Consider the following 18,985-nt stretch of genomic DNA (forward strand, 5'->3'; position numbering starts at 1 on the left):
TCTTTCAGCATTTAAAACAAGTTTCAAATCACATGTTACATTGTACAATGTTAAAAGCAGTGTGGAGCTGACAAAGAGCCTGATGTGGGGGGGACGCAGAGCAGTGAATTACTGTGTCATCAGCATAAAAATGGAAATTTGCATTTAAAACATTGTGATTAAGATTATTTATTAAATGATAAATAACAATGGTCCTACAACAGATCCTGTGGCACACTTGGATACTTAAGAGAACTAGAAGTTATATCCTTCTGCCCGCACACCACGGTCACAGACAGCTGGATGTGAGAGACCTGTACTGTGAGTCTGTGACACTAAGGCATGATCCCCTGTATAAGAATGACTTGGATAAGTCAATACAAAGTGTGACAATTTCTCTGTTGTCTAAGAACTTTATAAAATCATTACTACTTTTAAGTGCGACCGTTGTGTGCTGGCGTTTTTTCGTAAAACCAGATTGAAGGTCAGATAAAATTTGGTTTGTCTCCAGGGATAGATGAAAAGATAGGCCAGGGGCGATGGCGAGGGAAGCAGCTGCTACGTAAACAGTATGGCTAATAGGTTGCCGGACCTGCTGCAGTCTCTTGATGTCTTCTTGAAACATCTTCTCACGGGACGCTTCCGTCAACTGCTAGACGAGCAGCTTCCCTTAATATATAGTCTTAAAACTCTGCGATGTAGGCTGGGAACGAATGCGGCGGCAACCGCCTGAGAAGGAGATAGAAGGAGAAGGAGGAGAAGAAGCAAGAAGAAGGAGAAGAAGAAGAAGAGAAGAAGCTAAGGAAGAAGACGAGAAGAAGGAGAGAAGAAGAAGAGAAGAAGCAGATAGAAGAAGGATGAAGACGGAATGATACCGAAGAACGAGCGGGAGAAGGCGACAGAAGGATATTAGAAGGCACTGTAAGTCGAGACTATTTTCCCCCCCCAACCTAAGCGCAGAAGAAGTTTTGCAGAAGACTGAATCATCCCCCAAGCATGAAGAATTGCTTAGACCAGACTGAAGCACTAGAATTGATAGGAGATAGATGCAGTGAGCACGAAGAAGGAGACAGGAGAAGAAGAACGCGCAACCGCCGCAGGACACACACAACCGTGATGAAGTATAGCGCGAAGTAGAATGTGTTAGCGACCAGCAACGTAGAACGCAATGAATCCGAAGAAGGAAGGACGAACCGCAAGAAGCGTACGAACGAATTGTATCAGACACAGGCCGAGCAAGCACGGACCCGACAGACGCTCTCCCCCTGAGAGAAGAACAAACAAGGAGAAGAAGGAGCCAAGAAGAAGAACCCGAGACAGAAGTAAGAGTGAGAAGCATTCAGTAGGAGTTTTTATATGCAAGATAGAAGGAGAAACGAAGGAGAAGGAGGAGAAGAGCCAGAAGAAGAAGCCCGAGACAGAAGAATAACAAGGCGAATGCAAGACGATAGCAGGAGAAGAATGAACAACCACACGGACCCGACCGCCAAGGCCCAGATAAGAAGAAGACAGCACGTTAAACGAAGTAGAAGTAAGAAGAGAGAAGGAGAAGACACCCCCCGGCCACAGAAGGACGAAGCAAGACGGACGAACGATGGCGTCAGACCAGAAGGAAATATGAAGAAGAGAAGAAGAAGAGGGCAAAGGAGAAGAAGAGAAGAAGAGAAGCAACGATTTATGAAGAAGAAGAACGAAGCAAGGAAGAGACGGGTAAGAGAAGCAAGTGACTTTATACAGAAGAGAACAAGGAGGAATGCGACGAAGAAGAGAGCAAGAGGAAAAGGAGTACGGAGAAGAAGAAGAAGGCAGGAGAGAACCGGAGAAGGAGAACGCGAGAAGACAGAAGTAGGAGAACTTGACTAGGAGAAGAAAGAAAGTAGGAGAAGAAGAAGAAGAAGAGAAGAGAGAAGAAGAAGAAGAAGAAGAAGAAGAGAAGAAGAAGGAGAAGAACAAACTCGTCAGAGAAAACTCATAAAAACAGGAGAAACTTAAAGAGAAACGTACCGATCAAAGCGGCGCCTTGCTTCATCCACGTGTGGCTGAGAGCAGGTATGGATGCGGACGCTTTCTCTGACGTTCGCCACCTTCGTGAGGAAAAACACAACATGAGACTTTAATCATGTCAGAAGTTATTCAAGTTTCTTTCTTGTAAATGTGTTTTTCTAGCAAATATATCAGAAAATATTTAAAAATAAATTCTTGTAAACGTTCTGAGTTAATTATTCACTCGAGTCTTAAAGAAAATCCAGGTTATTGTTTCCTGTGAATGTTTTTAAAGTAGTAAAGAAGTAAAAGTTACCACTGTAACAATAATTCATCACAAGTAAAAGTCCTGCATCCATAAAGTAAACTCTACAAGCGCTTCACCTCAAGGAATAAAGTGGAGCTGAGCAAAGGAAACGTGTCTTCATGCACCTCGTGCTCTTCCACTGACTCCTCGTTTGTCTTATGTAGCAAAACGGGACTAAAACTGCATTTTGTTGCACGTATGATATCAAATATACTGCACAGGACATGAGTTTGCACATGAATGAATTGTTATTAGAATATGACTGCAGACTCGCCCGTGCTCAGAGTCCCAGTCCTCTCCACTGTTGGGGTACACCACCCAGCTGGCGTCTGTGCGCAGGGATCCTGCAGAGGCCAGCAGCGGCTCCAGCAGCTCCGGGGAGCAGCAGTTCACCCCGACGGCAACCAGCTGCGTGGATCTGTTCACAATCTGCACCGCGTCTTTGAACGCACCGCCGTCTGATATCCGCTGCCCATCCTGACGCAGGTCGTGGACAAGACGTGAGACGCTTTGATAAAAAGGTCGTCGTTCAGCAGCAGTTTGCACAAATGTTTTTATTGTTTGGGATTTGTTCTGCTGACATGTTTGTGCAAAGACAACTTCCTTTTCTTCAAATTCTACAGTTTTGTAATATATATTTGTTTGTGTTATTTCATTTCCACGACTGGCGCTGTTCAATATGAAGCTGCTTCGGGCTTCACCTCCTGCAGAACACTTCACAACTTTAGAATTTACTTTTACGTCTGCAGAGGTTCTTGACTTTATTCTCTAAACTTGTCTTTTCTGTACCCGTGTGCACACGGCCCTGCAGTCTCATATTCTCATCAGTATAAGAATTATTCTGCACTTTAATAACACGTCATGAATCTGACGTAGACCTTTCTGAAGAACACACTTGGGAGGGTAGCTCACCCTGCAGGAGAAGGACAGCCAGGCGTTGGTGTTGGGGAACTCTCTGAGCAGCTCCAGCAGAGCCTGCGCCTCCTTCAGACTCGGGATCGTCTCAAAGGCGACGAGGTCGACTCCTGCAGCCGCTAAGCATTCGATCTGAGGCCGATGCCAAACTTTAAAACCCTTGAAAAAGAAGAAAAGATCATTCAGTACGACTTGTGTCTCAGCTGCTCTGATTTACATTAACTTCAAATGTTCAACACAAGTAACTGTTATTTCAAATGTGTCCACTGGGGGTCGCACACAACACTGTCAAGCAAGCAGACTGTTGATGCCGGAGCTGCCGGTGAAGAACTTCTGGAGCTGGCGGGTTCTGTCAACATTACACTCTGTGGCACCGTCATTACACAACATGTCTTTGTCAAAAAGGAGAAACGTGGACACGGAGTGAAGAGTTTTCCAAGAAACATGGAGCGTTTCCTATTTATTCACAGAGGTGAGTGTGAAGCTGTGTGCTCGGTGTGTTCGCAGCAGGTTTCAGGGCTCACAGAATAGATCGTGTGCATGTGACGTCGCGCTTACGTCCCAACCCGGAAGTCAGCCATGTTGGATGATATACACAACCAAGACTGCGCCCGTACACGTGTGAGTTGCTGCAACGCTTCGTAATTTTCTTTGTATTTAAACGTCTAAGATTGAAAGAAAATAGCAATCATGTGCGCAGTGTATGATTGTGGTCATAACGCTACTCGTGACCCAGAGAAACGGTTCTTTAGATTTCCTACAATCATCAAAAACAACGATCCACAACAGAGGGATGAGTTACTGTCTACTGAACGCCGTCAGCTGGTTTAGCAACATAACTCGTGAGGATTTAACAGAAGAAGAAGCACAATTCACCCGTGTGTGTGGCGTCCACTTTATATCTGGTAAGAGCTCGTGCTAAAGCTATGTTTTCAATGTTTATGTTAAACATTTGTGCTTCTGATATACCCGAACACTGTAAGACCTTACTTCTCCACATCGCTGACTGGTAAATAAGGCACTTTCTTTACATGTGATGCCATTTGCTCTTTTCTTCTGTGCATGTTTTTGTTTGGCTTATTCTTGAGACTACTTCACTTGCGAAAAGCAAAGCACCAATGTGAGAACATGCTTCTCTTACTCCAGCCATACAATCACAGTGTGCGAAGATAATGCGAAGATAAAGATAAGACTACCAACCCAGCCAGAAACAAAGACATTATAAGCATCTAAGCTCTTGTACGCCTTCATTTGTGCGTTGGTTGCCCACGACGTTTGTATTGTTTCACAATATCCGGATATTCAATCGGCGGTAATGAATCTAAATCCTCAATATAATCCGACGGCTTTAGCGTGTACAGGTCACGGCCGCACATTTGGACTTTTTCCTCTGAATCTTGCCTTTGCAGAGGATCCAGGGAGTCAACATACTTTGAAGAAGTCGGAGTTGTATTGTTGTTCGCTTTAGACGACATTGTTGATTTGTTATTCATCCAAAATGGAGTCGCACGCATACGTCACACAGTTTTGTCACGTGTTTGCACACTACCTATATAATATTCGGCGCCACTATGAGACTCATCATGGAGAAACATACAACAGCTTGCAAGGACAACTGAGAAGAGAGAAGATACATGAATTGTTAGCGGGTCTGAAGAAGCAGCAGTCTGTTGTTACCTGTAGCCGAGATATCGGCGATGCAGCAGTGAAAGCTAGCTACCTTATTGCTAGCGAAATAGCATTAGCATCAAAGCCAGACTGTGAGGGTGAGTTCGTGAAAACATGCATGCTGAAGGCTGCAGGACTCGTGTGCCCTGAGAAGCGACATTAGCATTAGCCTGACGAGAAACACTGAGGCAGATAGGACTCAGATGTTTCTGCAGAGTTAAACAGCCAGATGAGAGCACGGACATTTGGGATGTTGCTCAACCGGCCACATTCATTCGTGGTGTTGATGAGACTTGGACCGTCACGAGGAGTTCCTTGAGTTGGTGCTATGACGGACACCACAACAACAAATGACATTTTCAACGCTCTCGTTGGAGCGCTGGACCGGGTCGGAGTGGACTGGGCCCGTGCTGTTAGCGTGGCTACAGATGGCGCGCCATCAATGATCGGGGAAGAAGCAGGTGTTGTGACAACTCAGAGAGAAAGTACAGGCTGCAAATGGCTGTATTTTTGTGTTGCAAGTCGTTAAAAATGCATCACGTCGTGGCAGTGGTTGTCCGAACTGTTTCATCCGAGCCAGAGGTCTGAGTCACCGTCAGTGTGATAGCCTCCTCAGTGATGAAGACGTGACCTATAGCCTGCCATACTACACTTATTGCAAATGCTGCTTCAGACACTTTTGCACCATGAACAATATATTTCTGTGAAAATGAACTTACTTTGGAAATATTTGAAGACATTGAACATTGTGACATAATGTCAGTCAGCAGCTGCAGTACAACGAGACGTTTATGGATTTATTATGTTTACATTTTATACATTTACAAGGCGGATAACTTAACCTTCTTCCTTAATAGTCCCACTTCAGTTTGTGTGCTGTCAGTTCAGGTGATCAGGATTACTACACAGATGTGGAAATTAATGTACATTTAAAAAAGAATTCTATATCTTGACGAGTTGTTTTGATCATAAAGTAAAACACTATATTGTTCCCTGTGACTACATGTGTTGTGCCTTTGTAGACACACTGATGTGATGTTGTACACATGTGTAGATGATGAACTGAGGCTTAATATTGTTGAATTTGCACTTATTTCTCTTAAGAATTTTCAGGTTGTTCATAATGTTTTGTAAAAATATAGTTAATTAAATGTGAATATTTTCAGAATGTACTTTTTTGTACTAAAACAAAGGGAACATTTGGAGTTGTGGTTATTTACAGGTTATTGTGATGTTACTGCTCCGGCCCACTTGAGATCAAATTGGGCCGCATGTGGCCCCTGAACTAAAATGAGTTTGACACCCCTGCTCTAAAACATATTGTTTAAATAAAATACTCTTGTTTTTATTAGCATTTTTATTATTAATTCTAAAACAAATGTTGTAAACTCAACACTAGAGGGAAGACAGGAATCCCTGTTTTTAACGTGCACTATTTCATGTTTAGATTTCAGATCTTTCTTTTCTCTTCTTTTGTTTGACATAATAAATGAGCGTCGTTGGAAGGAGTCTGGAACTTTCATTGCCAACGACGCTTCTCTGTAATTGTTCTGCATATAAAAGATAAATAAAGAAGTCAAACTCACTTCAACACTCATCTCCGCTGCATAATCCCCGGTGTACTCGGAGCCGTCGAGCAGAAAGGCCCCGTACGGTCCAACAGAGCCGGCCACCAGCGGACGCCTCGGTCCTGAGAGACAGAGAGAAAACACAATGAAAAGCCTCAAGGGGGGGGGGGGGGGGACACTACAGGGGAACAGGGTCAGAGTGTTTGATGTTGTTCACATGTCAAAGGTTTGTACAGATTCTGGATCTGTCTTTGTATCACTCCATAAATCACTAAATCCTGTCAACACACAGAACTCTGTGCATCTCCTGCATGTAGTGAGTGTAGCGTGTATAACATGAGCTGTGAGTGACATGTGAACAAAGCCCTCTGCACAAAGCTGCAGAATATAGAGAGGAATGAAAGTGGAAAGTTTGGTGTATGTAAGTGCTACTGAAGTGGAGATTTCTGGTGTAGAGACGCACAGACACACACACACAGAGATGTACACACACACAGACATACACACACACAGACACACACACACACACACACACACAGACAGACAAACATTCCTCCAAACGGTTGTTACATGCCAGAGTCAAATTAGTCCACAGGCTCTTTAAGAGGCACAAAAGGTTGAAATTAGAGACAGGACTTTGAAGCCGTACAGTTTGCAGGGATAGTCTATTACTGTGGTATTTGTACTTGTACTGAAGTATTACTGTAGTATTTGTACTTGTACTGAAGTATTACTGTAGAATTTATACTGTACTGAAGTATTACTGTAGTATTTGTACTTGTACTGAAGTATTACTGTCGTATTTGTACTTGTATTGAAGTATTACTGTAGTATTTGTAGTTGTACTGAAGTATTACTGTAGTATTTGTACTTGTATTGAAGTATTACTGTAGTATTTGTACTTGTACTGAAGTATTACTGTAGTATTTGTACTTGTACTGAAGTAATACGGTAGTATTTGTACTTGTACTGAAGTATTACTGTAGTATTTATACTGTACTGAAGTATTACTGTAGTATTTATACTTGTACTGAAGTATTACTGTAGGATTTGTACTGAAGTATTACTGTAGTATTTGTACCTGTACTGAAGTATTACTGTAGTATTTGTACTGAAGTATTACTGTAGTATTTGTACCTGTACTGAAGTATTACTGTAGTATTTGTACTTGTACTGAAGTATTACTGTAGTATTTGTACTTGTACTGAAGTATTACTGTAGTATTTGTACTTGTACTGAAGTATTACTGTAGTATTTGTACTTGTATTGAAGTATTACTGTAGTATTTGTACTGAAGTATAACTGTAGTATTTGTACTTGTACTGAAGTATTACTGTGGTATTTGTACTTGTACTGAAGTATTACTGTAGTATTTGTACTTGTACTGAAGCATTACTGTAGTATTTGTACTTATACTGAAGTATTACTGTAGTATTTGTACTGAAGTATTACTGTAGTATTTGTACTTGTACTGAAATATTACTGTAGTATTTGTACTGAAGTATAACTGTAATATTTGTACTTGTACTGAAGTATTACTGTAGTATTTATACTGTACTGAAGTATTACTGTAGTATTTATACTTGTACTGAAGTATTACTGTAGGATTTGTACTGAAGTATTACTGTAGTATTTGTACCTGTACTGAAGTATTACTGTAGTATTTGTACTGAAGTATTACTGTAGTATTTGTACCTGTACTGAAGTATTACTGTAGTATTTGTACTTGTACTGAAGTATTACTGTAGTATTTGTACTTGTACTGAAGTATTACTGTAGTATTTGTACTTGTATTGAAGTATTACTGTAGTATTTGTACTTGTACTAAAGTATTACTGTAGTATTTGTACTTGTACTGAAGTATTACTGTAGTATTTATACTTGTACTGAAGTATTACTGTGGTATTTGTACTTGTACTGAAGTATTACTGTAGTATTTGTACTGAAGTATTACTGTAGTATTTGTACATGTACTGAAGTATTACTGTAGTATTTGTACTTGTACTGAAGTATTACTGTAGTATTTGTACTGAAGTAATACTGTAGTATTTGTAGCTGTACTGAAGTATTACTGTAGTATTTGTACTTGTACTGAAGTATTACTGTAGTATGTGTACTTGTACTGAAGTATTACTGTAGTATTTGTACTCTTATTGAAGTATTACTGTAGTATTTGTAGTTGTACTGAAGTATTACTGTAGTATTTGTACTTGTATTGAAGTATTACTGTAGTATTTGTACTTGTACTGAAGTATTACTGTAGTATTTGTACTTGTACTGAAGTAATACGGTAGTATTTGTACTTGTACTGAAGTATTACTGTAGTATTTATACTGTACTGAAGTATTACTGTAGTATTTGTACTTGTACTGAAGTATTACTGTAGTATTTATACTGTACTGAAGTATTACTGTAGTATTTGTACTTGTACTGAAGTATTACTGTAGTATTTGTACTGAAGTATTACTGTAGTATTTGTACTGAAGTATTACTGTAGTATTTGTACTTGTACTGAAGTATTACTGTAGTATTTGTACTGAAGTATAACTGTAGTATTTGTACTTGTACTGAAGTATTACTGTGGTATTTGTACTTGTACTGAAGTATTACTGTAGTATTTGTACTTGTACTGAAGCATTACTGTAGTATTTGTACTTATACTGAAGTATTACTGTAGTATTTGTACTGAAGTATTACTGTAGTATTTGTACTTGTACTGAAATATTACTGTAGTATTTGTACTGAAGTATAACTGTAATATTTGTACTTGTACTGAAGTATTACTGTAGTATTTATACTGTACTGAAGTATTACTGTAGTATTTATACTTGTACTGAAGTATTACTGTAGGATTTGTACTGAAGTATTACTGTAGTATTTGTACCTGTACTGAAGTATTACTGTAGTATTTGTACTGAAGTATTACTGTAGTATTTGTACCTGTACTGAAGTATTACTGTAGTATTTGTACTTGTACTGAAGTATTACTGTAGTATTTGTACTTGTACTGAAGTATTACTGTAGTATTTGTACTTGTATTGAAGTATTACTGTAGTATTTGTACTTGTATTGAAGTATTACTGTAGTATTTGTACTTGTACTAAAGTATTACTGTAGTATTTGTACTTGTACTGAAGTATTACTGTAGTATTTATACTTGTACTGAAGTATTACTGTGGTATTTGTACTTGTACTGAAGTATTACTGTAGTATTTGTACTGAAGTATTACTGTAGTATTTGTACATGTACTGAAGTATTACTGTAGTATTTGTACTTGTACTGAAGTATTACTGTAGTATTTGTACTGAAGTAATACTGTAGTATTTGTACCTGTACTGAAGTATTACTGTAGTATTTGTACTTGTACTGAAGTATTACTGTAGTATGTGTACTTGTACTGAAGTATTACTGTAGTATGTGTACTTGTACTGAAGTATTACTGTAGTATTTGTACTCTTATTGAAGTATTACTGTAGTATTTGTACTTGTACTGAAGTATTACTGTAGTATTTGTACTTGTATTGAAGTATTACTGTAGTATTTGTACTTGTACTGAAGTATTACTGTAGTATTTGTACTTGTATTGAAGTATTACTGTAGTATTTGTACGGAAGTATTACTGTAGTATTTGTACTTGTATTGAAGTATTACTGTAGTATTTGTACTTGTACTGAAGTATTACTGTAGTATTTGTACTTGTATTGAAGTATTACTGTAGTATTTGTACGGAAGTATTACTGTAGTATTTGTACTTGTACTGAAGTATTACTGTAGTATTTGTACTTGTACTGAAGTATTACTGTAGTATTTGTACTGAAGTATAACTCTAGTATTTGTACTTGTACTGAAGTATTACTGTAGTATTTATACTTGTACTGAAGTATTACTGTGGTATTTGTACTTGTACTGAAGTATTACTGTAGTATTTGTACTTGTACTGAAGTAATACTGTAGTATTTGTACTTGTACTGAAGTATTACTGTAGTATTTGTACTTGTACTGAAGTATTACTGTAGTATTTGTACTTGTATAGAAGTATTACTGTAGTATTTGTACTTGTACTGAAGTATTACTGTAGTATTTGTACTTGTACTGAAGTATTACTGTAGTATTTGTACTTGTATAGAAGTATTACTGTAGTATTTGTACTTGTACTGAAGTATTACTGTAGTATTTATACTGTACTGAAGTATTACTGTAGTATTTGTACTTGTACTGAAGTATTACTGTAGTATTTGTACTGAAGTATTACTGTAGTATTTGTACTTGTACTCAAGTATTTCTGTAGTATTTGTACTTGTACTGAAGTATTACTGTAGTATTTGTACTTGTACTGAAGTATTACTGTAGTATTTGTACTTGTACTGAAGTATTACTGTAGTATCTGTACTTGTATTGAAGTATTACTGTAGTATTTGTACTTGTACTGAACTATTACTGTAGTATTTGTACTTGTATTGAAGTATTACTGTAGTATTTGTACTTGTACTGAAGTATTACTGTAGTATTTGTACTTGTACTGAAGTATTACTGTAGTATTTGTACTGAAGTATAACTCTAGTATTTGTACTTGTACTGAAGTATTACTGTAGTATTTGTACTTGTACTGAAGTATTACTGTAGTATTTGTACTTGTATAGAAGTATTACTGTAGTATTTGTACTTGTACTGAAGTATTACTGTAGTATTTGTACTTGTACTGAAGTATTACTGTAGTATTTGTACTTGTATAGAAGTATTACTGTAGTATTTGTACTTGTACTGAAGTATTACTGTAGTATTTGTACTTGTACTGAAGTATTACTGTAGTATTTGTACTTGTACTCAAGTATTTCTGTAGTATTTGTACTTGTACTGAAGTATTACTGTAGTATGTGTACTTATACTGAAGTATTACTGTAGTATTTGTACTTGTACTGAAGTATTACTGTAGTATTTGTACTTGTATTGAAGTATTACTGTAGTATTTGTACTTGTACTGAAGTATTTCTGTAGTATTTGTACTTGTACTGAAGTATTACTGTAGTATTTGTACTTGTATAGAAGTATTACTGTAGTATTTGTACTTGTACTGAAGTATTACTGTAGTATTTGTACTTGTATAGAGGTATTACTGTAGTATTTGTACTTGTACTGAAGTATTACTGTAGTATTTGTACTTGTACTGAAGTATTACTGTAGTATTCATACTGTACTGAAGTATTACTGTAGTATTTGTACTTGTACTGAAGTATTACTGTAGTATTTGTACTGAAGTATTACTGTAGTATTTGTACTTGTACTCAAGTATTTCTGTAGTATTTGTACTTGTACTGAAGTATTACTGTAGTATTTGTACTTATACTGAAGTATTACTGTAGTATTTGTACTTGTACTGAAGTATTACTGTAGTATTTGTACTTGTATTGAAGTATTACTGTAGTATTTGTACTTGTACTGAAGTATTTCTGTAGTATTTGTACTTATACTGAAGTATTACTGTAGTATTTGTACTTGTACTGAAGTATTACTGTAGTATTTGTACTTGTATTGAAGTATTACTGTAGTATTTGTACTTATACTGAAGTATTACTGTAGTATTTGTACTTGTACTGAAGTATTACTGTAGTATTTGTACTTGTATTGAAGTATTACTGTAGTATTTGTACTTGTACTCAAGTATTTCTGTAGTATTTGTACTTGTACTGAAGTATTACTGTAGTATTTGTACTTATACTGAAGTATTACTGTAGTATTTGTACTTGTACTGAAGTATTACTGTAGTATTTGTACTTGTATTGAAGTATTACTGTAGTATTTGTACTTGTACTGAAGTATTTCTGTAGTATTTGTACTTGTACTGAAGTATTACTGTAGTATTTGTACTTGTATAGAAGTATTACTGTAGTATTTGTACTTGTACTGAAGTATTACTGTAGTATTTGTACTTGTACTGAAGTATTACTGTAGTATTTGTACTTGTATAGAAGTATTACTGTAGTATTTGTACTTGTACTGAAGTATTACTGTAGTATTTATACTGTACTGAAGTATTACTGTAGTATTTGTACTTGTACTGAAGTATTACTGTAGTATTTATACTGTACTGAAGTATTACTGTAGTATTTGTACTTGTACTGAAGTATTACTGTAGTATTTGTACTGAAGTATTACTGTAGTATTTGTACTGAAGTATTACTGTAGTATTTGTACTTGTACTCAAGTATTTCTGTAGTATTTGTACTTGTACTGAAGTATTACTGTAGTATTTGTACTTATACTGAAGTATTACTGTAGTATTTGTACTTGTATTGAAGTATTACTGTAGTATTTGTACTTGTACTGAAGTATTTCTGTAGTATTTGTACTTATACTGAAGTATTACTGTAGTATTTGTACTTCACTACAGGACGACTCCTTTGTTTTTACAGCTGAAGTCTAAACTGACTGTAAGAAGTTTCCTGAAGCTGAAGTGAGTGTTTGTGAAACATGTTGAACACACAGTATCTGTCACAACCTGCTCCCCCCCCTTTTCCTCTTCTTGTAATGTGGAGGACTTTGATCCTCATCCCCCCCCCCCCGGTCCCTCCCCTGCAGATCTACAGCTGTGTGGATGGGTCTAACCAACATGGCGCTGCACACACACAGCTGACAGGCTCCACTCGCTGCACACACACATGCTTTGAGATCGCAGCTCAAACTAGTTTCACTTCTCAGGAAGTGAGACTCACACAGTCGCTGGCAGTGAAGGAGAAATGGCGCAGAAAGGAGTTCAGCTGGACCGCGAAACCTTCTCTTGTTCCATCTGTCTGGATCTACTGAAGGATCCGGTGACGACTCCCTGTGGACACAGCTACTGCAAGAACTGTATTCAAAGCTTCTGGGATGGAGAGGACGAGAAGAGAAGCCACAGCTGCCCTCAGTGCAGGCAGACCTTCACACCGAGGCCTGTCCTGCTGAAGAACACCATTATAGCAGCTGTAGTGGAGGAGCTGAAGAAGACTGGACTCCAAGCTGCTCCTGCTGATCACTGCTATGCTGGACCTGAAGATGTGGGATGTGATTTCTGCACTGGGAGAAAACTGAAAGCCTTCAAGTCCTGTGTGCAGTGTGTGGCCTCTTACTGTGAGAAACACCTCCAGCCTCATTATGATGCGGCTCCATTAAAGAAACACAAGCTGGTGGAGCCCTCCCAGAAGCTCCAGGAGAACATGTGCTCTCGTCACGATGAGGTGATGAAGATGTTCTGCCGTACTGATCAGCAGTGTATCTGTTATCTCTGCTCTGTGGAGGAACATAAAGGCCACGACACAGTCTCAGCTGCAGCAGAAAGGACTGAGAGGCAGAGAGAGCTCGAGGGGAGTCGACTAAACATCCAGCAGAGAATCCAGGACGGAGAGAAAGATGTGAAGCTGCTTCAGCAGGAGGTGGAGGTCATCAATCGCTCTGCTGACAGAGCAGTGGAAGACAGTGAGAAGATGTTCACTCAGCTGATCCGTCTCATGCAGAAAAGAAGCTCTGATGTGAAGCAGCAGCTCAGGTCGCAGCAGGAAAGTGAAGTGAGTCGAGTCAAAGAGCTTCAGGAGAAGCTGGAGCAGGAGATCACTGAGCTGAAGAGGAAAGACGCTGATCTGAAGCAGCTCGCACACACAGAGGACCACAACCAGTTTCTACACAACTACCCCTCACTGTCCCCACTCAGTGAGTCTACACTCTCCTCCAGCATCAACATCCCTCTCAGATACTTTGAGGAAGTGACAGCGGCTGTGTCACAAGTCACAGATGAACTCCAGGACGTTCTGAGAGAGAAGTGGACAAACATCTCACAGACTGGGACTGAAGTGGATGTTTCACTGTCAGCAGAGCCCAAGACCAGAGCTGGATTCTTAAAGTATTCACGTGACATCACACTGGATCCAAACACAGCAAACACACAGCTGTTATTATCTGAGGGGGGCAGAAAAGTGACACGCATGAGTCAACATCAGTCTTATTCTCGTCACAGAGACAGATTCACTGGATGGTGGCAGGTGCTGAGTAGAGAGAGTCTGACTGGACGTAGTTACTGGGAGGTGAAGCGGAGCGGGGGAGTTTATGTAGCAGTCGCATACAAGAACATCAGCAGAGCAGGGGGGGGGGGTGAATGTAGATTTGGATACAATGATAAATCCTGGATGTTATATTGTATCAATAACAGTTATACATTTTATTACAACAATGTCCAAACTCCCGTCTCAGGTCCTGCGTCCTCCAGACTCGGAGTGTACCTGGATCACAGAGCAGGTGTTCTGTCCTTCTACAGCGTCTCTGACACCATGACTCTCCTGCACAGAGTCCACCACACATTCTCTCAGCCGCTCTACGCTGGAGTTGGTTTATATTATTCTCCTGGAGACACTGCTGAGTTCTGTGAACTCAAGTAGACAGAAGTAAATCTCTGGTTCTCCTTCAGGGAGTCTTTTTCTCTCAGTGAGTAAACTAACCCCCCCGGACTAAGTGACATGTTCTATGTTTCATATTATATTCCAGATGATCAGCTGTACAATGAACCTGAATAATAATCACAATATAAGTGCAGGAGGTTTGTGTGACACCAGGATGAAGTGTGAGCAGATAGTTTCCTGTGAATGTTGATCACAGATCACATTTACTTTGAACACAATGTTCTTGTAATGTTAACAGTGAAGTTGAACATGACCCTCATCCTGGGTGGGGTTTGTATTAAACATGTTAAGACTAAAAAGACTTCTTCCTTTAAAATGAATGTGAACGTGTGATTTAAGGGAAGCGGCTTCAGCTCTGTGTTTAAACTCTGAAACGTATTTCGTCTCCGTGTTTGTGCCGACGGCTGATTGTTGTGGCGTTTGTTCAGCTGTCACTCAAACATTGTGGGCGGTGCTTGACGTCATCAGTGGTTGTGTAATGTGGGACTTTGTTTAGGTGGAGCTGCTCCCTCTGTCTGTGGAGCCATGGAGGCTCTCACTGCTCATCATGTTGCTGTCTCTGCATCAACATGTCCACTCAATGTTTGATGAATATTTGTGTTGATGTATTTCTATCTTGTTTCTCTTCCACTGCATGTGTTCAGAGAGGAAGCAGCAGCTTCATCCTGGACACTTTGTTCTGTTAGAAAGACGTCTAGAAGCACATTGATGTGTTGTTGTTGTTATGAGGGCTTATAGAAGTGTACTTATCCTGATCATAATCCATCAGCAGAGGATTCATTCTTGTCTTTCACATGCTGACATTGTGCTCAAAGTGAACGTGTACATGAAGTCATTGAACTTTACTGATGTGAGAACAAAGTGCAGCTTCACATGATGAATAAACAAACATCAAGTCTTTTCTTCTTGTCTTCATTCCAGGGTATCAAACAAAGCTGACGGAGACAATGTGAAGCTGACCTGAGACAATAACTGAGCAAAGTAGCAGCACGTGGTGATCAAATGTTGTCTTATAGATCAGCTGTGAATATGAAACTACTGTATTACTGCAGATCAATATTATCACTACAGTAATAAGGAGACATGTTTTGTGTCTGTCGAGTGGGGAAATGAAAGAACGTACAAATGAAAGTCATGAAATGTGCAGTTTGAAGGATTTAAAGGACCTTTGTGTTGCTGTAGTTTCCCAGCATGCTCTCTGGTCTGTGTGTTGGTGTGCAGGAGGATCCAGGTGGAGCAGATGCATCAACACAGAGATCAAGGTGCGTTCACTGACCTGCTTCAACAGTAGGAGCAGTGACTGTTGAACTGTCTGTCAGTCTGTGTGTGTGTGTGTGTGTCTGGCTCCGCTGTAGTTTGGTACCTGCTGGACGAGTGTCGGAGACGAATCTGTCCACGGACTCTTTGGCGAGATGAACTCCAGACATCAGCAGCTCTCTGGCGCGTTCACTGCTCACGTCCAGGTGTTTAATGAATCCAGAAATACTCGCCTGGTACGTAGCTGTTGTGATAACATCCGCTCCACTGAGGAGAAACCTGTTGACGTGTCACATTTGAACTCTTTTATACAATTCATCATTTCTGTGCACCAAGAATCAACTCTTTGTAGAGCTGCAACGACATACATGCATGTGAGCTGTTTTAAATAGTTAACAGTAAAATAAACGTGTAGATTTGGACAAAATAAATCTGCAATTTTCTTCTTTGTATTCATTTGTAATTGATTTATATTTTGTTTTCATGTCTGCAATTGTGTTATTTGTGCTGCTGCCGTCTCGACCAGGACACCTTCAAAAATAGATGTTTTGTCTTTTACTCCTGATGAAATAAAAAGAATATAAAATGAATAATATTATTAGTGAAGAAGAAGTAGGAAGTGCTGCTCTGGGTCGACAAGCTCTGTGTTGGTGCTGTAGAATTATAAAACATCCATATCCATCTGTGTTAAAGAAGGAGTTTTAACTTACAACCAACACGAAGAACTTTCATCAAAAGTAAGCGAAACAGTTTATTCATTTATTCATCTGTTCAATTAATACACAGATTATTTCCTTCATTCGTTCTTTAGAGAACGAGTGAAAAATGTCCCTGACAATATCCCAAAAATATTCAAGTTTCTATCTCGTAAGAAAAGCTGCACGTTCTGAATGTTTGGCTGCAGCTCTGATAATATAGAATAGTGTTTTGTATGAACTCACCTGTAGTGGGCTTCTCTGATGGCCTGGGGGTCAGTGTGCAGAAGCCTGGCGCTCCACAGAGGGTCTCCCTGCAGAGACACGGACACGTCGAGCTTTTCAAATGTGTTTGACTGAGAAGATGTTATCCCAGTTCTTTTCCTTCTTTCATGTTTATTGTTGCATTTAGCATTAATAATATAATAATAATAATATCCTCAGTGCTTCTTCAAATTACGAATGACTTTTCATTGATTGGTAGGAAAAGCTGCGGGCATCACAATCTGTAAATACCTTTCAAATAAATCTTAAAACATTTACCTTAAGCTTTAATAAAGAATAGATTTATATGTACCCTGTTTTACTCTGCTATTCGTTGTATTATTATTAATATTATTATTATTATTATTATTATTATTATTATTATTATATTTTTGTTATTAGATCTCAGACGTGCCATTAAATGTCTAAAATTAGCAAAACTATTCGATGACAAGCCATCACAAGCATGGTGCTTTAACAAACCAACATTAATAATTATTTAAATATGTTCCTAAATACTCACATGAAATATAAGTTGTATATTCATATTATATATTTGCAGTAAGTCTAATAACAGAAAAGTATACTTGCTACTTTGATACAGCTTTCTTATAAAACTTCATTCTTTAACTTTCACTTAGCTTTACTGTTTTTAAATGATGGTATTACTTTTACTGTACTTAAGTACTACACAAGTAAACTTATACTTTTCCACCACTGCTATATCTGTCTTATCCAACAAAATACAAATATTGAATTACTCTTATTACATGTAAATAAATAAAACAGCTAACTTTAGTGTAAACATGAAGCTGTGCAGTGGAGTGCTGCAGGAAATAAGAATTTAAATGAGGAACTGACTGATGGAGTAGAGATCTGAGTTAAAGCAGTGACTATTTATTTAAAATATATTTGACCTGTAATTTAAATCCCTGCGCTTCCAGTTCAGTTGCCAGTCCGCCATCCAGAATTAATGGTCCGTTATCATTCATGTAAGGTCTGAGACGAGCAGAGGAACCCATTAAACACTTTAATTAAGAGGCACTTAAATATATATAGAATAAAAAGCAACGTAACACCTACAACGTTCAGTAGAACGCAGTAATGCAGGTGAACAACGTGATGTCACTTTTCAGGCTGTTGTTGTTCCGGGTTGAATACAAGGTTCAAATGTTGCGTTCAGAGCCGCTCGGAACTTTATTATTTTGAGTTATTCTGACTTCCACAACAATACCGCCAGACCACCACTAGATGACGCTTGAAACAATGACGGTACAATAACGTAGAGCTTGAAGAAGGGTAGGGTTGTAGCCCAGCACATAAATGAGTCAGTTCTTGTGACTTTATTCCCTCAAGTGAAAAAATTGCTACTTGAAAATACTTTATATTTGGTTTGGAGGGCGCCCTTATTACAACGTGTTGACACTTCACCTGGTACTGAACCAACTTGTGGATTTTAGTTCAAGCACACATAATGTACAAATGAGCATGCAAAGACTAAAGTGTGACCTATTAGCAGCAACACTATCTTTACATAGACTCAACTGTAGTATATTTAAAGACAGTGTAGTTACTACAGTATACAGTATTTGTCTATTAACCTATAACCCTATGAATTGTCCTTCTCGGGGCTTTTTGCTTGATCTGGTTTAAATTTAATTTACATTTTAATGTTATTTTCTCATTGGAAAGAGCTGAATCTCACCTGTCTTCATGTGTAATAATAATAATAATAATAATAATAATAATAATAATAATAATAATAATAATAATAATAATAATAATAATAATGTATTAAATTGACCTTTCATACACTAGGGTTCAACGTACATTTGTGCCTTTTCCTAGGATTCTTTTATGAGGAACTTCTAAATATAATCCTTTGTAGTGACACAGTCAACCCCAACTTGCCATTTACGTAGTCA

General features: G+C 38.4%; 2 protein-coding genes across 4 annotated transcripts; one reads left to right on the plus strand and one right to left on the minus strand.

The window, feature by feature from the left end:
• Nucleotides 1–659: 659 nt before the first annotated feature.
• LOC115006978 (homocysteine S-methyltransferase 1) lies at nucleotides 660–18,197 on the minus strand. 3 transcript variants are annotated; one of them, XR_003832137.1, is made up of 8 exons: nucleotides 17,978–18,197; nucleotides 17,043–17,110; nucleotides 16,208–16,380; nucleotides 6,439–6,542; nucleotides 3,182–3,343; nucleotides 2,544–2,777; nucleotides 1,984–2,063; nucleotides 660–708 (listed from the first exon to the last, which is right to left on the minus strand). XR_003832137.1 is itself a non-coding variant. In XM_029429611.1 (7 exons), exons 1-7 carry the CDS (start codon nucleotides 18,080–18,082, stop codon nucleotides 1,949–1,951), a joined length of 930 nt encoding a protein of 309 aa, XP_029285471.1. In that variant the 5' UTR covers nucleotides 18,083–18,197; the 3' UTR covers nucleotides 1,847–1,948. The 3 variants fall into 3 exon arrangements, 2 of the variants coding, with proteins under 2 accessions (XP_029285471.1, XP_029285472.1); XM_029429611.1 differs by lacking the exon at nucleotides 660–708 and having other exon boundaries at nucleotides 1,847–2,063; nucleotides 2,544–2,746; XM_029429612.1 differs by lacking the exon at nucleotides 660–708 and having other exon boundaries at nucleotides 1,930–2,063.
• LOC115006977 (tripartite motif-containing protein 16-like) lies at nucleotides 12,857–14,959 on the plus strand. The gene is made up of 2 exons (XM_029429610.1): nucleotides 12,857–12,872; nucleotides 12,998–14,959. Exon 2 carries the CDS (start codon nucleotides 13,156–13,158, stop codon nucleotides 14,821–14,823), a length of 1,668 nt encoding a protein of 555 aa, XP_029285470.1. The 5' UTR covers nucleotides 12,857–12,872; nucleotides 12,998–13,155; the 3' UTR covers nucleotides 14,824–14,959.
• Nucleotides 18,198–18,985: the final 788 nt, after the last annotated feature.

Source organism: Cottoperca gobio, chromosome 4 (genome assembly GCF_900634415.1).
Source record: "Cottoperca gobio chromosome 4, fCotGob3.1, whole genome shotgun sequence".
Classification (NCBI taxonomy): domain Eukaryota; kingdom Metazoa; phylum Chordata; class Actinopteri; order Perciformes; family Bovichtidae; genus Cottoperca; species Cottoperca gobio.

Coding starts and splice junctions, on each gene's coding strand:
- LOC115006977 (XM_029429610.1), top strand. CDS start 13,156: ATGGCGCAGAAAGGAGTTCAGCTGGACCGCGAAACCTTCTCTTGTTCC.
- LOC115006978 (XM_029429611.1), bottom strand. CDS start 18,082: ATGGGTTCCTCTGCTCGTCTCAGACCTTACATGAATGATAACGGACCA. Junction 17,111..17,977: donor CGCAGGGATTTAAATTACAG/GTCAAATATATT, acceptor GTGTCTCTGCAG/GGAGACCCTCTGTGGAGCGC. Junction 16,381..17,042: donor ATCAGAGAAGCCCACTACAG/GTGAGTTCATAC, acceptor ACACGTCAACAG/GTTTCTCCTCAGTGGAGCGG.